Below are 22,708 nucleotides of genomic sequence, written 5' to 3'. Positions count from 1 at the left end.
TTGCTTTGTTTTTGATGGTCACGCCCGATGGGATCATAAGGTCGTACGTGAGCGGTCAGTACTTCAATGTTTTCAGTGATCGCTTTTGGTTCATTTTCTGGAACTGGAATATCAAAGTTTTTGCAGATGTGCCAGCGGATTGCTTTACAAACTGTTGTGTCGTCGTGTGTACAGCTGTTTTGACTTTTTTTTTTTTGTGTGTGTGTTCAGTCATTAAGCATAACATCATTCTCTTTACTAACCCCACCTCCACCCCTCACCTTTCTCTCTTTTTTTTTGTTTTTGTTTTTGTTCATCTATCTCTCTCTCTCTCTCTCTCTCTCTCTTTCTCTTTCTCTTTCTCTTTCTCTTTCTCTTTCTCTCTCTCTCTCTCTCTCTCTCTCTTTCTCTCTCTATCTCTCTTTTTCTCTCTCTTTGTCTCTTTCTTTCTCTATCTTTCTCTCTTTCTCTCTTTCTCTCTTTCTCTCTTTCTCTCTTTCTCTCTTTCTCTCTTTCTCTCTTTCTCTCTTTCTCTCATTCTCTCATTCTCTCTTTCTCTCTTTCTCTCTTTCTCTTCTTTCTCTCTTCTTTCTCTCTTCTTTCTCTTCTTTCTCTTCTTTCTCTTCTTTCTTTCTCTCTTTCTCTCTTTCTCTCTTTCTCTCTTTCTCTCTTTCTCTCTTTCTCTCTTTCTCTCTTTCTCTCTTTCTCTCTTTCTCTCTTTCTCCCTTTCTCCACCTCCTTCCTTCTCCACCTCCCACCCCCACTTTATTGACCTGTCAGCGAAGCAACAGGTTGTGTTTGCTAGTATATAATATAAAATCATGCCACTGATTTTATTTACTCATGAACAGAAATTTTACGTTGAAGATGTTCCTCGTTATTCCCTCTGCCACTGAAAATGGAAGGAGGTTATGTTTTTCACCCCTGTTTGCCTGTGTGCAGGATATCTCAAAGTTTAGATGGATTCGGAGAAAACTAGTTGAGCATGTTTGGTATGTGACAAGGACGAATTGATTAGATTTTGGTGAAGAATCGGAATTGGTTCCTTTCGGAATCGAGACAGCAGTTTAAAATTGGAATTGATTCTCAAATTTTAAGAATCGTCCAAGCCCAGTCGATGACCTCCGATAATCATTAACACTTCTTGAGAATGCAACCAAATAGCATTGCTTATGTAAGAACCACACTTCTATTATCCTACAAGTGTTGTTTTGCTTCATATTAAGTACATGTTGCTTGCAGACATCAATGCGCTCCTGCATTAGAATCGTTCACTGCATATAAAACGTTCAAAACATGTTCTGGAGAACCTGCTATGTCAAAACAAGTTTCCACTAATCAAATACATTGATGTGGTTTATGCAAGAATGCTTATATTGCACTTCAAGTGTTATATATGATTGTTATGCAGTAATGTACATTTGTATTTACTGGTTCCAAGCATCATTGCTTTTGTAATTTTATTGTACAACTCATCCTAAAACCACAGTTTTATGCCAACAATATCAAATTGAGATGTTTTTACCCTTCAGCCCGAATTGGCTAAGGGGTATTGTCATCATAGGCGTTGTCCGGGCGTCCGTCCGGGTGGGTGGGTGTCCGTCTGTCAACTTTTGGTTTCCATCAATTTCGAGGAGAACGCCTTGTCCGATTAAATACATTTTTGCAGGGTATGTTCGGGTTGAGTAGAGGAAGGTTCCTTTCGAAAATGGGCGCGCTGCGATTTTCAATGTGGCCTCCATGGCAGCCATCTTGAAATTGGTTTCCGTCGATTTCGAGGAGAACGCCTTGTCCGATTAAATCCATTTTTGCAGTGTGTGTTGGGGCTGGGTAGACGAAGGTTCCTTTCGATAATCAGTGCGATGAGATATCCAATATGGCGGCTAGGGCAGCCATCTTGAATTTGGTTTCCGGACAATAACTTGAGAACGGCTTAACAGATTGATTTTATTTTCATGGGGGTATAATGGGGGTGGTTAGAGGAAGGTTCCTTTCGACATACAGCACAATCCGATATCCAATATGGCGGCTAGGGCAGCCATGTTGAATTTGGTTTCCAGACAATAACTTGAGAACGGCTTGACTTATTGATTTCATTTTTGTGTGAAATAATGGGGGTGTTTAGAGGAAGGTTCCTTTCGATATTCAGCGCAATCCGATATCCAATATGGCGGCTAGAGCAGCCATCTTGAATTTGGTTTCCGGACAATAACTTGAGAACGGCTTCACACATTGATTTTATTCTGGTGAGGTATAATGGGGTTGAGTAGAGGAAGGTTCCCTTCAAAAATGGGCGCGCTGCGATTTTCAATGTGGCCTCCATGGCAGCCATCTTGAAATTGGTTTCCGTCGATTTCGAGGAGAACGCCTTATCCGATTAAATCCATTTTTACTGGGCGTGTTGGGGTTGAGTAGAGGAAGGTTCCTTTCGAAAATGGGCATGCTGCGATTTTCAATATGGCCACCATCTTGAAATTGGTTTGCGTCAAGGGGCTGAGGGGTTACGCCCGCTTTGAGGTGCTATTTTTTGACTGGGCTGGTGGGATGGCCAAGAGGTAATGCACACTCACCTCTAAGCTATTTAGCCTCGGTTGAAATCCTGACCCAGCTATAAACAGTTATTCCAGTGTTTCACAGGCAGGATGGTGCATCATTGTTTGTGCCATCCCTCGGATAGACATTAAAACTGGGCGTCCCGTCTGCTGGCATTAGTTGGTAGATGTTAAAGATCTCACAGTGTCCTTAGACGAGCTATATCCGTCACCCTGGACAAATTACAAATTCCTGCCCTAACCTTTGTCGAACGTTGGTTCTGGCCAGCCGGTTCATGAAAGACTTGGGTCAAAAACTTCCCCTGGGCAACCCTACAAGAATGGGTGAATTATTGTGGTGGTTGAGGAAGAAGACGAAGAAGAAGAAGCATATGAAGAAGAAGAAGAAGAAGATGTTGTTTGACTCAAACAAAGTGCGATTTTCATTCCATTGGAAACGAGATGCATTATTTTGTTATTTCATACTGGAATATTTATGAAAAGCCCAAATAAACCGAGAGCATTTTTGGTGCATCATGATAATATCTTATTCAAATGACATTGATTAAACTTGGATTCAGATCAGGTATGGGAGCATGTGCTGGAGCAGCGCATCTCTGTGTCCACTTTCTGCCGGTACTCCAGGGGCCTCCCTCTGGCCATCCCCCAGGCAGATGCCTGACCCATCCCCATCTCCTTGAGATGCTGATCAACCTGCTGCAACCACGAGAAACGTTGTCAGCCCATTGGTCTCCTCCACTCACAAGGCTCCCTTGTTGAGAGAATCTGGTGAGCAGGAACAGCGTCAGCAAAACGAGCCACATGAGTTTGAGTCTCAGCAACTGCTCGTTGGATACAAAGTCCGACCAGCGATAACGAAGGATTCTCTGAAGAGACTTTGTATCAAAGGAAATAACTCTCCGTCTCAGATCCCTGGTCAGTCTCCAAGTCTCACATCCGTAAAGCAATACTGGAAACACAGAGGACCTGAAGATTCGGACTTTCTTCGTCCTGCACAGGTACCGACAGTGCCACACTGCCAAGGTAAGTGAATCTCTCCATGACCTCAACATCCTCAACACAAACGGGTACAGACAAGATAGTAGCATTCAAGATGTCATTGAAAGCCTGGATCTTAGTTTTGACCCAGGAAACCCATAATCCCATCGGCTTTGACTCCTCATTCAGCACCTCGAGGGTCCCCAAAAGGATATCCAGAGTCTCCGCAAACATGACTGCATCGTCTGCGAAATCAAGGTCCGAGATCTTGACATTCCCAAGCGATTCCCCACAGTTTGATCTCTCCGTCATCCTCCGCAGAATCCAGTCCATACAAGTGCTGAAAAGTGTGGGGCCAGTACACACCGCTAACGAACTCCAGTAACACGTGGAAACTCGAAGGGCACTCAGTAGAATGTATACCTCCACCACATAATGCCTGATCCACGAGAACTTATTGAGCCCAATACATTTTTGACATTTCATGCTCTATATCGTTTTCATGATCCGAATTCGGATCTTCACCAAAATTGGAACAATTCTTCATGGTCTCACACACCCAATCTGTCCAAGTTTCATCTGAATCCGTCCGCAACTTTTTGAGATATCGTGCTATATATTGTTACGAATTTGGAAGTTTACTGCACTCAACATTCAGTAGTCCCTATGGAACAGTTATATCGGTATGTGTTTTTTAGTTAGGGTCCCTGTCCCTCGTTTAATGGGTGAAGAAATGTACATGCACTGTGAGTTACTTTGATAGTCATGGTTTTTCTTTATTTTTACACCACCAACATCAACTACAACAACGCCAGCATCACCCTCACCTTCACCTCACTCTGGCCGACGCCATGGTGGGCAGAGTTCAAGGAGGAGCCTCGCGGCGGCCCTCGACCAATCACCGTGCTACGAGTGAGGTGGCCGCCGCTCAGCCAATCGTACCGCGCGATGGTGAGAAAGGTGACGTCACCACGCCCCCGGGCCAATCGACGGACTTGCCACTCGTTTTGGCCAATGACAGGGCGACCAGCGATTCTGCGCACCAAAACCGTCCAGTGAGGGAGAGCGGGGAGGGCGGAGGCGTCCCCTCCCCCCCTGGAGAAGGGTGAGGTGCGATCGGGGGAGGAGAGATCCTTCCTCCACAAGAACCACAAGTCGGTTGCGCGCCGTCTCTCTGTCGGTGAACGAGAGAGCTTTTGAGATAGTTGATGACCAATCGAGCAGGCAAGGTTGTGGTCAATCTGACGGGCAGGTTGAATGAGTGTGGAGTTATCAGCCCGCGCTTTGACGTTCAACTCAATGACTTCGAGAAGTGGCAGAGAAACCTCCTGCCTTCTCGACAGTTTGGGGTACAGAGGAGAGGTTTGGTTGCCGGGACGAGCGCTGAAGGGAGCTCTGGATTCTATCATCGCATCTCGACGTTGGCCTGGCTCGCCCGAGTCAGCCGAACCACACGAGGTGGACAGGTCCATGTCCGTGTGTGTGTGTGTGTGTGTGTGTGTGTGTGTGTGTGTGTGTGTGTGTGTGTGTGTGTGTGTGTGTGTGTGTGTGTGTGTGTGTGTGTGTGTGTGTGTGTGCGCGCGCGCGTGTGTGTGCCCGTCTGTAAGTAGGAATTGTTTAAGTGCTCTTTGCTGTACATACTTGCATCTCTATAGTCGGATAACTCTGCTTCTTGTGTGCTCCCCCCTTTCCCCCATTATAAATAAATACATTTGTTAAATGTATCAGCTCGGTTCTGTGTTTCTTCCATTGGCTTAGCATGGCGCGTGTTGGTGAATTACAAAGGCTGTTGCCGCTGTAAATGTGCATTTGGACCGACGGGACTTCGGTAACCATCCGCTCGGGTTGCGCACGGGTTGGGCACGCTAACGGCTCGACTCGTACGAGTACCGTCGAGGGTGTGAATACTCGGTAACTCGCCACGTGGATCTCTAGGTATTTTGAAGATTGGCAAATAACCCTGTACCACGTGGTGGAATTATTGACGATTCACGGTCCGGTAAGGGACCCGTACCCTCGGAGTTTTCCGAAAGGTACGATCTCGATTCTGGGTGTTCGGTAGAGTCGACCCTACTGCTCCACTTTGCGGTCGTGCTCGCAGCCGATCCCCGGCTCGCAACAGTATTACTTTAGCCCTATCTCAACAGTGAAGAATCACTTAAATAATTCTCGCATCTGGATCCGTATTCGGGTCTTTACCAAAGTTGAATCAATTTTTCCTTGTCACACACCTAACGTTTCCACCAAGTTTCGTCCGAATGCGTCCACAACTTTTTGAGATATCGTGCTATATTGTTGTGGTGCCGGGTTCGGTGGCGAGGACGACCGCTAGATGGAGCAGTTGAGCCGTCTCCCACCGAACACCGGAATTGAAGGTCATAACCTTCGGATAATTCCGACGGTTACGGGTCCCTTAGTGGACCGTAGACGCCAATATTTCGACGGCGTGGGGTAGGGTTAATTGTCTAATTCCAATTTACCTTCGTACCCACGCGTCTAACTACCGGGGAAACCACACCCTCGGCCAACTTTGTCCGAACCGAGTCGCTGCTACCAACTTGGATCCGGCGTAACCGAGCGGGGATTACCAAAGCCTGCCGGACCAAATGAACAATTTACGGCACAAACGGCCTCCCTATTTCTCAAGCCCGAACCATGCTAGGCCAATGAAAGAAATGACAGGCAACGAACTGGAACATTTAACAGGGGTTTATTTACAATAATAAGACGGTGTAGACTTATTCCGAATATACAGGTATTGTACAATGAGCAATCAACACTTATACAATTTCTACTTATAGGACGGCACCACCACAGACACACACACACACACCAAAATAAAATGGACCCGGATTATCTTTATTTCGACCCTCGCAGCCAAGGGGATAGACAGGCTGGAGGTCAGAGTTTGGTCGGTACCTGGCCGCCTCGTGCGGTTTGGCCCTCGACTGCAGGTGTGAAAATTGGGGTCGTCGGCGAGCCCAAACATGGAATAGCGGGGTCCAGGCATGGGCCAGGGTCGCTTCTCACAGAGGGCTAGCGGAGATTCCCGGCTCGGACTCCGGGTTATTGCTCGACAAAATGAAAGATGGAAGTCGACGGCTGTGGAATAGTCAGAGGACCAGCTTGAGACACGGCAACGATGATTACCAACGACGCACACCAAGAACAATGGCGACCCCTTTCTTCTCCGACAATTCCAACCAAACCCAGCGAACACTAAGGGAAGCCCGGCGATTCTTATCCCTCCCCCGGGCGGTGGGGGGTGATCGGTCCTCTGAGGTAATCTTTGCCCTGATTGGATAGGGTTTCGTGGGGTGATATCTGTCCTCCTCTGATTGGACAGGGGGGGGAAACTCTGCCTTTCCTGGGCGGAGTCGGTGTTCTGAGGTGAGGAAACCTCCGCCCACCTCCGTAGTCGAACGCACGTGGGCAATGGTGTTGATGGTGCGAAGAAGTGAAGGATTGATTTGTTGGCGTTGGGTATTGCAAAAATCTAACTAGAAAGAAACTTCGCAGCGCACACATGTAATTCCCTTTAGACATAGGGAGTAATCTAACTATACACATACTTATTGAAATAACTAAGCTTAGGGACTGCTGTCTGTTTGTGTGCAAATGGCTTCCAGATTCGTAACAATATATCATTCATGGCCCTATCTCTCAATGGTGAAGAATCACTTAAAAAAATTCTCGTGGTCGGATCTAGATCTGGATCCTCACCAAAATCTTTTCAGTTCATCCTTTTCACACACCCAGCCTGTCCACAAAATTTCATCCGGATCCGTCCACAACTTTTTGAGATATCCTGCACACAAATAGACAGACAAACAAACAGACAGAGAGGGGTAAAAACAACCTCCTTCACCTTTGGTGGTGGAGGTAATAAGTCAGATGGTATCAAAACATCTCACAGCACTCAGTACCAGAGTATAGTTCAGATTGATCAGTTTTGGTGGCACCCCACGAAGACCGAGAATCCTCCAGAGGGCATTCCGATTCACTGGATCAAACGCTTTGCAGAGATCAACATAGGCTGCAAGCAGCCCCTGTCAAAACCTGGATTCCATTACATTAATCTGTTATGAATATTATTTTCTCCAGTATAAACAGCCAAAGGCATACCCTTTCAAAAATATCTTTGGATAATTTCTGTTTCCAAAGCTGGCTTCATTTACCCTCTGAAAAACATCATCCTTTCTATCCTCACTATAATTCATGGACCGGTGTTTGTGTGTTTGTTGGATTCGCTATATATGCTAGATATCCCTTATTGTCGGGTTTTCCGTGTGTGTGTGTGTGTGTGTGTGTGTGTGTGTGTGTGTGTGTGTGTGTGTGTGTGTGTGTGTGTGTGTGTGTGTGTGTGTGTGTGTGTGTGTGTGTGTGTGTGTGTGTGTGTGTGTGTGTGTGTGTGTGTGTGTGTGTGTGTGCGCGCGCGTGTGTCTGCAACGCGAGGCTCCACAGCACAAACCAGCAAACCGATTTCGATGAAACTTTGCCAACATGTGTAATATTTGTTAGGAATGTACGCGTTTGAATTTCGTTGCCTAGCAACCACCCGTTGCTGTGCAGTGGCCAAAAAACCGCGTACAGTATTTTCAATACTTGTCCTTCAGTTTTGAATGTTGAGAAGCGAGACTTCGGAATTAAACACTTCGAGATATTTAGAAAATTTTACTTGAGCCGATTTTTGATTGAGGTTTTATTTTTCAAATGGAGGTCCTTCAAAAATTGGGTGTCTATCCACCGTCATTTTTTATGAGGGGCTTAGGAAAGTGGGTGGAGCTTAGGGGAAGTGGACGTGGTTGATGAAAATGGGAGTGGCGTAGGAAAATGGGAGTGGTGTAGGAAAGTGGGTGTGGTTGATGAAAAGTGGGAGTGGCGTAGGAAAATGGGAGTGGTGTAGGAAAGTGGGTGTGGTTGATGAAAAGTGGGAGTGGCGTAGGAAAATGGGAGTGGTGTAGGAAAGTGGGCGTGGCTTATGAAAAATATTGTGTGGCTCAGGTGTGGTCAAACAAGAGCATTGAGAGAAGTTTATCAGGTTTTTCGTGTGTGTGTGTGTGTGTGTGTGTGTGTGTGTGTGTGTGTGTGTGTGTGTGTGTGTGTGTGTGTGTGTGTGTGTGTGTGCAACGCGAGGCTCCACAGCACAAACCAGCAAACCGATAATTTATTTATTTACCGAAAACGATTCCCCACCCACACACCACCTCCAATTATTGGATTCGCTATATATGCTAGATATCCCTTATTGTCGGGTTTTCCGTGTGTGTGTGTGTGTGTGTGTGTGTGTGTGTGTGTGTGTGTGTGTGTGTGTGTGTGTGTGTGTGTGTGTGTGTGTGTGTGTGTGTGTGTGTGTGTGTGTGTGTGTGTGTGTGTGTCTGCGTGTCTGCAACGCGAGGCTCCACAGCACGAACCAGTGAACCGATTTCGATGAAACTTTGCCAACAGGTGCCATATGGGGTGGGAATGTGCGCGTTTGAATTTCGTTGCCTTGCAACCACCCGTTGCTGTGCAGCGGCCAAAAAACCGCGTACAGTATTTTCAATACTTGTCCTTCAGTTTTGAATATAGAGAAACGAGACTTCGGAATTAAACACTTCGAGATATTTAGAAAATTTTACTCGAGCCGATTTTTGATTGAGGTTTTATTTTTCAAATGGTATTCCTTCAAAAATCGGGTGTCTATTTACCGTCATTTTTTATGAGGGGCTTAGGAAAGTGGGTGGAGCTTTGGGAAAGTGGACGTGGTTGATGAAAAGTGGGAGTGGCGTAGGGAAGTGGGCGTGGCTTATGAAAAATATTGTGTGGCTCAGGAGGTGTGGTCAAACAAGAGCATTGAGAGAAGTTTATTGGGTTTTGTGTGTGTGTGTGTGTGTGTGTGTGTGTGTGTGTGTGTGTGTGTGTGTGTGTGTGTGTGTGTGTCTGCAACGCGAGGCCCCACAGCACAAACCAGCAAACCGATTATTTTTCAAATGGTAGTCCTTCAAAAATAGGGTGTCTATTTACTGTCATTTTTTTATTAAGACTGCCAGTTGGCAAATACGCAATAGGAAAAATCTTGCCAGGCAAAGGAACAATTGTATGTGAACCAATACGTCTTGGCAATGAATCTTCGTCGGTGGATCGGTCAGAATGAAAAGCATCGTATACAGCGCTTCGATCCTAGCGAATCCCTCGTCGCCTTGTTTATTTATTTACTGAAAACGATTCCACGACCCACACACCACCTCCAATTATTTATTTATTTACCGTAAACAATTCCACAACCCACACACCACCTTATTTATTTATTTACCGTAAACGATTCCACGACCCACACACCACCTTATTTATTTATTTACCGAAAACGATTTCCCACCCACACACCACCTTATTTATTTATTTACCGTAAACGATTCCACGACCCACACACCACCTTTAATTATTTATTAATTTACCGAAAACGATTCCACGACCCACACACCACCTCCAATTATTTATTTATTTATCGTAAACGATTCCACGACCCACACACCACCTTTAATTATTTATTTACCGTAAACGATTCCCCACCCACACTCCGCCTCCAATTATTTATTTATTTTCTGTAAAGGATTCCACGACCCACACACCACCTCCAATTAATTTATTATTTAAAGTGGGAGTGGCAGAGGAAAGTGGGCGTGGCTTATGAAAAATATTGTTTCTCTCAGGAGGTGTGTTCAAACAAGAGCATTGAGAGAAGTTTATCGGGTTTTCCGTGCGTGTGTGTGTGTGTGTGTGTGTGTGTGTGTGTGTGTGTGTGTGTGTGTGTGTGTGTGTGTGTGTGTGTGTGTGTGTGTGTGTGTGTGTGTGTGTGTGTGTGTGTCTGCAACGCGAGGCTCCACAGCACAAACCAGCAAACCGATTATTTTTCAAATGGTAGTCCTTCAAAAATAGGGTGCCTATTTACTGTCATTTTTTTATGAGGAGTTCCAGTTGGCAAAATATGCAAAAGGAAAAATCTTGCCAGGCAGAGGAACAATTGTATGTGAACCAATATGTCTTGGCAATGAATCTTCGTCGGTGGATCAGTCAGAATGAAAAGCATCGTATCCAGCGCTTCGATCCTAGCGAATCCCTCGTCGCTTGTTTGTTTGTTTGTTTGTCATGCTACTCCTCCTACAGTTCTTTGCCGATTACATCCAGATTTGCTACATAGGATCAGCATGACCCCAATTAGTATATAGGGGTGTTTAAATAATTTTTTTCCCAGTGGTCTTGGGTGGGGGGGGGGGAGGAGAGGGGTACACAAATTCTCTATGTAAATGTGGATTGGGTAGCGTGGTCTCCAGGTGGGGGAGGGTATTACAAGTCCAATATTCTTGTCCCCATTTTTTCTATTGCAGTGAGGCGTTTTGAATTATATGCAGTATGTTTTTGCTTCATGCACGTAACCCGGGTTAATTTTTACCTTTTTTCGGAAGCGATTGAGGCAACTCTCAGTTTCCTATACATTGCCCTAATAAAGGTTTGCCTCAGATGAACGTGTTGCATGCTTGGAACAAAATCGCCCGTGGGTGGGTATTCTGCTCGTATTTTACAATATGCCACCCCTCCTGGCACTGCAACGTACTGTCACTAAAGTGTGATTCATCACTAAAGTTAAACAAAACTAGTTCGAAGTGAAACATTTCCAGTTGATCTATCGTATGAGAAATTAATTTTCAACACATGATTTGATCTCTAAATATTTTTAGCGCATCATGCTATTTTACTAATGTACCAACTCTATAACTACCTCATTTTTTTTTTCAAGGCTCGCGATGAGATTGAACAGTTGAATAATGAAAACTCGCACCTGATTGCACGGAAAAAAATTCTTTTGAGAAGACGTAATGCTCTTCTCCGTAAAGCTGCATTACTAAGTGGTGAGTTTGTTCAATAATTTCATTAGAAGTAACATTTGTTGGGTGAGACCGCCTTCTGGTCTCATGGTGTTCTTGTGGGTTTGTTGAGATTTTGTCCACTATTTAACGTTTTCTTGACTTGCGTGATTGCAGCATATGTGTGACTTTTCATGAAGCATCCAATGTGTTGGCAGTCCTTGATGGTGGTGCCATTTATGTGATCACCCATGGTTCGTTCGAGTAGTCAGGCTGCTGTTTGAGGGGTTTTTTTTAATGCTTATCTGAAATTATTTTTGCATTTCAGCATATGTAGGCTTATTTAATTATTTTGTGCTTCCCACCTAAATCCCTGCTCAGAAACTTCATTGAAGGATAGATGATATGCACGTGGATCCACTAGAATGGCCCTTGTGAAGTCATTTCGATCCTCCTGCTTAATCATGTTGTTTAAGAAATATGAAGGGCATTCAAAATGTTATAAGAACGAGGTACAATAGATTCACCAACTTTTCTTTATATTTCAATACAGCGTCTCCTGCCTTGAATGCACTTGCTCCATTTGTTCTTCAAACTGTCTCTGTCAGTAAAATAAGTTTTAAGATTGCCCTTTCAGCCACATCTTGGTTGCTTCAATCAGTTACTATTTGTCCCGGAAACCTCAACATCCATACTTTCAGCTAGACCATTCACAAGATCTCTACTCGATCGCCGATTCCATCATGTATTATTTGCATTGTCTACCCAGTTTTTCCTCTTGTTTCCATAGTTATTTCCAATAGTGTATATCAGGAATCCAGCACACTCTGGAATCCTGCTCTGCTTGAATGCCCTTTGCCTGCAGCATACAAAATCACCTTCAAACCTGGCATTTTATGACTTCCTCCACTTGCACAGTCAATGCGTTATCAATATTCCTTTCTTCTTCTTTCCTAGTCGAGTTTGTAGTTCCTCAAACCAAGGCATTGCCTTGGACCTGGATGCTCTGGAAAACACCCTTTTATGCAGATGAATCGACATTGTGTCATACAATACCTACCTCCATCCCACTGATAGGGAAACAGCAGCTTCGTGACTTTCTGCTAATCTAGAATTTATAAGATGCAGGTCTGACAAATGGAACAAGTCTTTCAATACGAGCAAATCTCAGTCACCCTGTCACTCTGGAAGGATCAGTCAACCCATGGTCAACCACTGGAAGAAGTTAAATCTGTTGAATCTTGGGTTGACCACAAAGCTAAGCTAGCCTCTAAAGTCAGCCACATACTGAGCATCTTCTGCCTTTCCAAGTCATTATTTGAAAAATCAGAACTACTCACAGCCTTCAAGGCCTTTGTGCATTCCTCAGTGAAGTACTGCTCTCCCCTATGGCTGGTTTCCCAACATCACATCTGTCTTTGCTGTATTCTGATAAATCTAAAACTTTCAACATTATTAGCATCTCCCACGATGAGGCCAAAACACAAGGCTTGTTGCTTTCACATTAAAGACAGATCAGTTGCATTATAGACTTGCTCTGTATTGCTCCCTCTTATCTCTCAACCCTCTGACCCTATTCAACTCCTCCAGGATGCAGGAGTCCTTGCAGTCACCGCTTTCTGGTTAAATTCCCAAGCCCCTGACTTAAATTCCCAAGCCCCACCTCCACTCTTTTATGTTCCTCTTTTTGCCTGTTTATGGAACTGCCTTCTGGAGACAGTTCAATCCATTACACTCTTCCCTCCAGGGCTTGAAGCAGGGACAACACCACCATCTCATACCCTCCCCCATCCATACCTGCTATTGTTCTACTCCAATTAATAAGTACCCATAATTCTTACTTGCAGGTTATTGCATTTCCTCCCCTCTTCAGTCTCCTCTTTTCTTGTTCATTTTTTTGTCCAAATTTAGCCCTACTGTCTCACTGTCAGTCATGCCATTTAATCCTCTCTCACATCACTCTTCCATGAGCTGGGCTGGCAGGATTGCTTTCACACACACTTGTATTAAATGGAAGGTTGTGGGTTGGTCATATATGCCAGCCATCCTGATTGACCTTGGGTCAATTTCAAGGAATTTGGGTCCATGCATAAAGTGAGCCACATATTTGGCTACAGTACTGTGGAATATGAGGATGTGCCTTTGCCATACATGCCAGCATGATTTTGTGGATTTATTTGGAGCTGACAATTTATTTGCATCGCATTTCAATGTTCAGTTTTAGTTGCCATTTAATGGCGCCTTGATTAATTTTAGAAAGGATCGAGATCCAGAATTGCATGATTTAGCAAACTTCTGGATTACTCTGAAATATGTAATTAAATTAATGACATATCACAAGCATGAAGGAGTTTATGATCATAAAACTGCAGCTCGAGGCTGACAACGAATACCCCATTCCGAGAACGTTTTGAATGCCCCTTCCAACATTTGCCATTGCAACTCTTTATTAACCCCCTAAATGGAATGTGCATGCGTGTGTGTTTTTTGACGAATGACTGCAGAAAAACTTTGGAGTGCACGGCTCCCAGGGAATTTTGTTTTTCATTCGGGTTTTAAAGACTTTTTCAAACAACACTGTTCTAACCAGAATGTTCTGCCTTTGTTACAGGGCATTTTGATAGTGTGATCCTCAAGAATGTACAATTGCAGTGTGACAATCAGGGAATTGTGCATAGTCAGCAAAATGCAAAACCCCAAACAAACCATTCAAATGCACTTGCCCCATTAAATGATGCATTTCCTGAAAATCTTGAAGATGTCTTGATTAAATATCCTCAAGATCAATTTACAAGCTCTGATTGTGCGAGTAAAAATCCATACAAAGTTCCTCAAGACCCCGACATGAAGACAAGTACAATCTGTGAATATCAAGAGACTTCAATTCGGGACTCTGTGGCAGACATAGAGGTTGTTGTACCACAGCTGTCTCCTTTACATACAGCACATGCAAAGGAGTCTTCAAAAGTGAAGCCAAAACACAGCATGAGACAGAGGCGAGCTTCATGGAAGATGAGAGAGAGCTTTGCCACTTATCCCTGGTTTCAGAAAAATTACTATCGTCCTTTTAACTCCATACGGCAACTTTTGGCAAAGAGAAAGGATCGAGAGAAGTTTGCATCAAAGGAAGAACCATTTGAGATGGTTGACATGAAGCTGAAACACGTTGCCAATGATGGATATACAATTAAAGCGGCACAGAATGAAGAAGAATTGGTCATGGAAGAAGCAAATTGGGGAACTGATGCATCATCAGTTTTGTATTTGAGTCAAGTGAAGACTCATAACAGTTATGATGTCATAGACTCAAGTGAAATAGTGCAAGAAGCAGGTGTATTAGAACAGAAAGAAGCCAAAACTGATGCTGAAAGCACGCAAGTGGATTTTACAGAGCTGTGTTTGAGTGAAGGATCACAAGCAGAGAATGAATTTGAGGGACAGGGACAGACAGACCTGGAGGATAGTGATTTTAAGTTGTATTTACAAGAAGAATCGGCGTCAGAGGAAAGGTTTGATGATGATGGAGGTAAACCTGTGACTTCAAATTTTGTGGGAAAGGCTGACAAAGAAATAGAGTTTTGGAATATGGATGTGGAAGCATCGTCAGATAATATAATTGTTCCTAAAAAAGGCATGATGGATAGTAGAGCAGACATTGTCAGTGAGCTAAGCAAGGAAGAACTGCTGCAACCAACTGAGAACCCAAGGTGCTTAGAGGAGTCAATTTTGTACAAAGACCAAGTTAATGTGACAAGTTTGACAGAAAATGGGGCAGATATTGCAGAAGATTTGAAGGACAAATTACATTTGGCTAAAGAGGAGGTAGGACAAGTTGGCAGATCATCACTTTTGTTTAATAAATGTATTTCTAACATTGAAAAGGTCAGCACTGAAACGGTGACATTGCACACTGAAGGCTTTAAAATGATTCTGAAACCCGAGAATGAAGGTCTCACACAACAAAGCAAGGATGGCTTTGTGGCTCAAGCTTGTGAGATGTATAACAGTGGCAGAATGTCTCCTACGGTACTTACAGCCAATGAGCTACAGAAGCAAATGCTCCAACAGATGAAGATTGTGAAACAGAAGAAGCAACAATATAAATCACAGTTACAGTTTCTTCCACAACCGGCTAGTCAGCTATCAAGAGAAAAATCTTCGAGCACACAACCAGAGTATCCTGCGAGCATGCCACGTCTCCAACCGTTGGTCCAGAAAATGCCAAATGAGCATTGTCTAAAAGAAGTAAGTGAAATTTGGGCAATGCAAGAAACATGATCACCTCCGTCATATTTCCCATTTCCTCTTTTGGAATTTTTCATGTAAATTTGCTGTTGTATGATTTGATCACACACTGTTCACACGAAAGTAGAATTGCTTGAGAATGTTGGATGCAGATACTTTTAAATCTGTTAAACGCAGGATATTTTGAAACAGTTTGTTCATTATTGATTGTTTTGGGGATGATCGTGCTATTTCACAGTGACTTGCGGTGATCTGTGCCATGCCAGTGTGTGTGGCTAAATTCATTCAATGTGTCTCTTATCATCAGGGTGTTTCATTGATGAATAATCATAAAGATGGAGGTTTGCCTTTCACATCCCTGCCTTTGGGTCAGGATGGCCATGACAATTGTTCATCTAACATGTCACATCAACCTCGCATCCTATCTTATCAGAAGATTCTTCCAAAAGCTGGTGAGGATTTTCCGAATGTTCTTACTTTTATTTCTGAGCTGAGCAATTTATTGTTCAGGTAAAACAACCTTGTGAAAGCATATGAAGATTATGAGTTCCAGTAAACCTTCAAATATTGCAGGGGTAGGTTCCTGTAAAATGCCACAATAGTCAAAACTGCGATAGTGGAAACCAAGGACCAATGAGAAGAGGGGGAGTTCAGTTCCTGGGTTTCAAGAAAATATAGAGGAAAGTAGACGGCAGTCAGAAATAAACACATTACAATTGAAATGAACATGTAAAATAAAATAAAATAAATATATATATATATATATATATATATATATATATATATATATATATATATATATATATATGTATGTGTATATATGTATATATATATATATATGTATATATATATATATATATATATATGTATGTGTATATGTATATATATATATATATATATATGTATGTGTATATGTATATATATGTATATATATGTATATATATATATATATATATATGTATATATATGTATATATATGTATATATATATATATATATATATATATATATATATATATATATATATATATATATATATATATATATATATATATATATATATATATGTATGTATATATATATATATATATATATATATATATATATATATATATGTATGTATATATATATGTATATATATATATATATGTATATGTATATATATATATATATATGTATATATATATATGTATATATATATGTATATATATATATATATATATGTATATATATATATGTATATATATATGTATATATATATATGTGTATATATATATATATATACATATACATATATATATATATATATATATATATATATATATACTGAAACGCAAAAGAAACTTACCACCTTTTAAACCTTCAAATATCAACAATAACACTGCGTGTAGTAAATGTGTGAACTTATTTGTGGAGAATAGTGTCCTCACTGTCAGACAAAACGGTCACGGATGGTCACTTGAACCTTCAATGGTCACTTCATAGCACAGCTGTTGAACAGCCGTTTTGACTGTCAGTGATTAGCCAAGGGGTACGGGATGATTTTAATGAGCTGCACGTGATGTCTTGATATTGGCTTTAAAAAGGCCATTGCAAAATGGGCATTTCAATCACCATGCCACGATTGTCAAGGGATCAACGGCAGTGTGCCTTGGGCATACTGCAAGGCGGATTGAGCTACCGTGAGGTGGCACGTCGCCTTGGCTGTTCACACCAGACGATATCGGCCCTGGGGGACAGAGACACCCTCCACAACTCTGCAGATGACAGACCTCGATCAGGGAGGCCAAGAGTCACCACTGCAAGGCAGGACAGGCAGATGGTCCTAAGTCAGATGGCTTCTGACATTGAGGACTGAGTGGGACAGAATCCAGCAGCAATCCATCCAAAGACTGGTAGGCAGTATGCACCGATGATGCACTGCTTGTATCCAAAACAATGGTGGCCACACACGCTATTGAAAGGGGACTGACATTGCACCCTGCGCTGTTCTGTACTGTACAACAAACTTATGAGATGGTGTATCTTGGTCAAAAACTTGACATGTCCTCAATAAAATGCCAATGTTTCAATTAGCAATTGTTGGTTTGTTTTATTTTGAACTGTTACAATTTTCTTACATTTCAAACAAGTGGTAAGTTTCTTTTGCGTTTCAGTATGTATGTATGTATATATATATATATATATATATATATATATATATATATATATATATATATATATATATATATATATATATATATATATATATATATATATATATATATATATATATATATATATATATATATATATATATATGTATGTATGTATATGTTCTTCTTTTGGCTGCTCCCGTTCGGGGTCGCCACAGCGGATCATCCGTTATGATCCGCATACTTATTTGGCACAGGTTTTACGCCGGATGCCCTTCCTGACGCAACCCTGGTCGCCTCTTACGACACAGGGATAAGGATTGGGTTTCACCATGATTCCGGGTTGCCCTACACCCTCTCATAGCGCGGCCCAGCGCAGACCACCCGTTCTCAAGCGATCCTCCAACCCAAGCCTCTGAGTAGCCGGATTACAGATGCACGCCATTACGCCCGGTCATATGTATATGTTTGTGTGTGTGTATATATATGTATATATATATATATATATATATATATATATATATATATATATATATATATATATATATATATATATATATATATATATATATATATATATATATATATATATATATATATATATATATATATATATATATATATATATATATATATATATATATATATCTTCTTCTTTCGGCTGCTCCCTTTCGGGGTCGCCACAGCGGATCATCCGTTATGATCCACGTAGTGATTTGGCACATGTTTTACGCCGGATGCCCTTCCTGACGCAACCCTGGTCGCCTCTTACGACACAGGGATATGGTACACCTATTTTAACTGGGGTATACACCGGCCCAGTACACTGGTACTCATTTCGCCGACCTCGGAAGGATGACAGGCTGTCAACCCCCTGGTGTATTAATTCAGTGGCCCAACGGAGCTTGAACTCAGGACCTTTTGGATCCCAAGCCGCTGCCCTAACCACTGCGCCAACACCAGGATATATTCATATATATATATATATATATATATATATATATATATATATATATATATATATATATATATATATATATATATATATATATATATATATATATGCATTAATTTATGAAACCCGTTCTATGACCGTGATGTCACAGTCACGACGCAGAGCCATTTCCTCGGCTCTCGGAAGAGAACATCTCGCAGAGCAAATTACAATGATGTTAAATGTAATTACATGTCAGAATCTGTCACAAGTGAAACAAGCGATCCTGGTGCTCATCACTCACAGTTTGGAGCCATATAGTGATATATACATATATATAGATATATATATATATATATATATATATATATATATACATATACATATATATATATATATATATACATATACATATATACATATGTATGAGATAAGCCTGGTGTTGGCGCAGTGGTTAGGGCAGCGGCTTGGGACCCAAAAGGTCCTGAGTTCAAGCCCCGTTGGGCCACTGAATTTATATATATATATATATATATATATATATATATATATATATATATATATATATATATATATATATATATATATATATATATATATATATATATACTGCATATATGTATGTATGTGTTTGTATATATACATATACCAAGTCGTATAACACCAGGGGGTTGACTCAGCCTGTCATCCTTCCGAGGTCGGCGAAATGAGTTCCAGTGTACTGGGCCCGGTGTATTCCCCGGTTCGAATAAGTGTACCATATCCCTGTGTGTCGTAAGAGGCGACCAGGGTTGCGTCAGGAAGGGCATCCGGCATAAAACCTGTGCCAAATCATTATGCGGATCATAACGGATGATCCGCTGTGGCGACCCCCAACGGGAGCAGCCGAAAGAAGAAGAAGATATATGTATGAGATAAACATGAAAATACAATAAATACAGTGTAAAATAAACAAAAACACCATACCATTTACCTTTTTAATTTAATCTAAAACAGTGAGGTGGGTGAGGGTAAACATTACGTACTCATTCGTACTGTTCTCTGCCGTAAATAGAAAACGCAAGACCGAGCTCGGAGATGATGATATTGCTATTGGGGGGAGAGTGGAGGTTAGAAAGATGTGGATGTAATACTTGTGATGGCTGTTCGATCATTGGGAGCAGGACAAAGTCGCCTGCTGCATTGCCACAAAGAAGAAAGGTAAAACAATCCGTAGCCACCTTTTTCCAGAGCATATCTTTCCTGCTTGGAGAGGAGGTTACGAGATGGTATCCTCTTCTAAAATAAGCCCTTCTCTTCAGCGTTAAAAACCTGCTCCGGCATCAATCCCTTTGCTTCGATTAGTTCCATGAGCCTTGGTTGAACTGGAGCCTTCTGCCCCAGATGTGTCATGGAAACGGTAAATCTGCAATGATTTCTGCCGTACACTGGTCCACTGAAAGGCATTTTTTTTTCTGTTTGATTCTTGATCTAACCATGAAGTGCTTTTTCCATTCTATCAATATGAGGATCACAGGACTGGAATGAGGCATTCACACTTTACTGGCACTGATACTTGACTCACGTTTCCACACAATCGATTCATCGATTCCCTAATGGCGGCCCAAGGATGCCGCACTTTCACTTCTTGCCGATGTATCTAACAACTCCATTTTTTCCCCCACAGTGTCATAACCTTTCTCTGCCTTTTGGCACGATTAATTTTGACCATCGTTTTACGTTTGGGTGCCATTATTAACTGTTGTGTGTCTACTAGATCTTGTACATCTAGTGTTAAAGGATCACCGTATGATATTTCCTGTTTGAAGAGGATTCATTATTAAATTTAGCTTCGTTCGTTCCTGTATGCTGATCTGATTACTACAATTAACAGTGCGTGAGAAACAACAAATGGCTCGTCATGGGAGGTAATTGTACACGCAGATGCAAACAATGACTCATCTTAGCTCAAAAACCATGATTGGCCAAATTGAAATACCACGATAACTAAATCAGAACACAATAGGTTGGCCCACGATTAATAGAAACCCACGATAATAGAACCCACGATATCTGAGGGTTTACTGTAAATTTCATAAAAGCCTTACAATATAACATTGTGTAAATTTTCTCTTAATTTGCTGTTATAGAAATACATTGGACTCTCACTAATTTGATACCCATGAATACAAATCGGTGAAAATTGTTTTCTTGTTTTTTTTTTAAGTTTGGGATATTGCTTCTGTATATAATGCAGCAATTAATACCTGTGTCCATTCACTTGTGTTAGCTTGGTGTTGGCTCAGTGGTTAGGGTGGCAGCTTGGGATCCTAGGGTCCTGAGTTCAAGCCCCGTCGGCCGCTGAATTAATACACCAGGGGGTTGACTCAGCCTGTCATCCTTTCAAGGTCGGCGAAATGAGTACCAGTTCCAGTGTGTGTACTGGTAGAGGGGCACTGCATCAGCGACACAGTCGCGCTTCAAGAAATGATGGCTAACCCGGCAGCTAAGCTGCCATACGACCACCACCACTTGTGTTATTTTGCTGTATATTCAATTTGGCTGCAGTCGACTTGGAGCTTGCAATTAACTCATGATGACAAAGATATGGTAATACATAATTTAACTTAAATCGTGTTCATTTAAAAAATATATTATGCTGATGTCTCCAAAAATATTATTCTGATTGACCCAATGGGGATTGACATTAAGCCATGATGGATGGACATCAATTATAAACCACATGGAGGCCTAAACCGTGCCCACTTCCGTCCACTGATCCAGATTCGTCTTTCTTTGAGTGAATTCCATATTGCTGCAATGTGCAATTATAGGATGTGTTGAAACTGCAGAAACCAAACCAGACTTCGATTGTGACTCTATCCTGTCGAAATGTTTATCTATCGCCATCTTCCACAACGGCTCGCTCTCTATCCCACTCTAAGCTATCAGCATCATTTTTTGCACGTAAACCAATTTTTCTTTCATATTTTGAGCCCATACGTTCATCGTCATGAGTTGCTGGAAACTCCGAGTGGAGTATACCTACCTCTCACTTCGATAAAGGGCTAATGCTCAAATTGTCAGTATCACTTTGTTTCCCATAGCAGTTAGCCTACCTTTCTCAACCTTCAGTTTATAAAATCTATTATTAGAATAACTACACCTGCTGAATTAGCATTACTACATCCGTTGTGACCGACCCTTCTCTTACAATTCTTCTCCTCATTATCATCCCACTATTTTCCCTTTGTCCCCATTTCGTCTGGTGATTTATAGCCCCATGTTCAGCTCTTCCATCAATCTTGATAACCATACACTGGATTTTCATTAACTTTTGAAGTAGCCATCTCTTCAGGATAAAATTTTTGAGCTGTAAGCGTAACAGTGTACCATATTTTTCAGCGTAAAAGTCTAATTAGCTAATTTCCCCATTTTTCTTTCCTTCATTTATCGATAGGTCTATTTGGATTATAAGATAAAGCTCGATCAATTGCAGTTGTTAGCAAAACTGTCAAAGCAATTGAGCTGTTAATTCCTACCTGACACTGTCGCAATGAATCTCTGTCTTTGGTACTTCTTAGGGTCATGGATATTAATGAGCTGTTTTGTGCATATTAGGGACTGACCTTTCAAAATAAATTGGGAATGTGAATAGTTTTTTGACATGTTTGTAATCATATCGAGGTACAGGATTGAAAACAAGCTGCATAAGCAATGGTTTTTCGGAACGCACATTACGCATGGGTGAAACTCATATATTTCGGAAATACCTTTTTTCTTTGTGATGACCCATATGGAGGTTTCTGTATTATCGTTGTCAGAAAAACATGCCGTGATTTTATCGGGAATTGAGGTGCTGTTCTGATATGCTGATTCGTTTCTTTACCCATTTCATCAAGATGGGATGCAATGTGAACGCATCATGGCCACAATTATGTTAATTACTCCCATGGTAGTTTTTTTGAGGTTTTTTTTGTTTAAGTTATCCGGTTACAAAAGCTTGCAATGGTGTTACCATGATCAGATGTCCGCCTGGCAGGAAAAATTCTGTCTCTGTTGG

General features: G+C 41.6%; 1 protein-coding gene across 22 annotated transcripts in view; it reads left to right on the top strand.

The window, feature by feature from the left end:
• LOC147028760 (uncharacterized) overlaps nucleotides 1-22,708 on the top strand; it is a 377,598-nt gene that overhangs the window by 287,854 nt on the left and 67,036 nt on the right. For all 22 annotated transcript variants that reach the window (XM_085879466.1, XM_085879463.1, XM_085879462.1 and 19 more), the window contains 3 exons: nucleotides 11,287-11,398; nucleotides 13,965-15,598; nucleotides 15,906-16,050. In XM_085879466.1, the coding sequence (XP_085735592.1) occupies nucleotides 11,287-11,398; nucleotides 13,965-15,598; nucleotides 15,906-16,050 (1,891 nt within the window). The remainder of the gene's footprint in view (nucleotides 1-11,286; nucleotides 11,399-13,964; nucleotides 15,599-15,905; nucleotides 16,051-22,708) is intronic.

Source organism: Eptatretus burgeri, chromosome 4 (genome assembly GCF_056783735.1).
Source record: "Eptatretus burgeri isolate ZD-2024b chromosome 4, Ebu_testis_v1, whole genome shotgun sequence".
Taxonomy (NCBI): Eukaryota; Metazoa; Chordata; class Myxini; order Myxiniformes; family Myxinidae; genus Eptatretus; species Eptatretus burgeri.
This window is presented reverse-complemented; position numbering and strand designations above follow the sequence as displayed.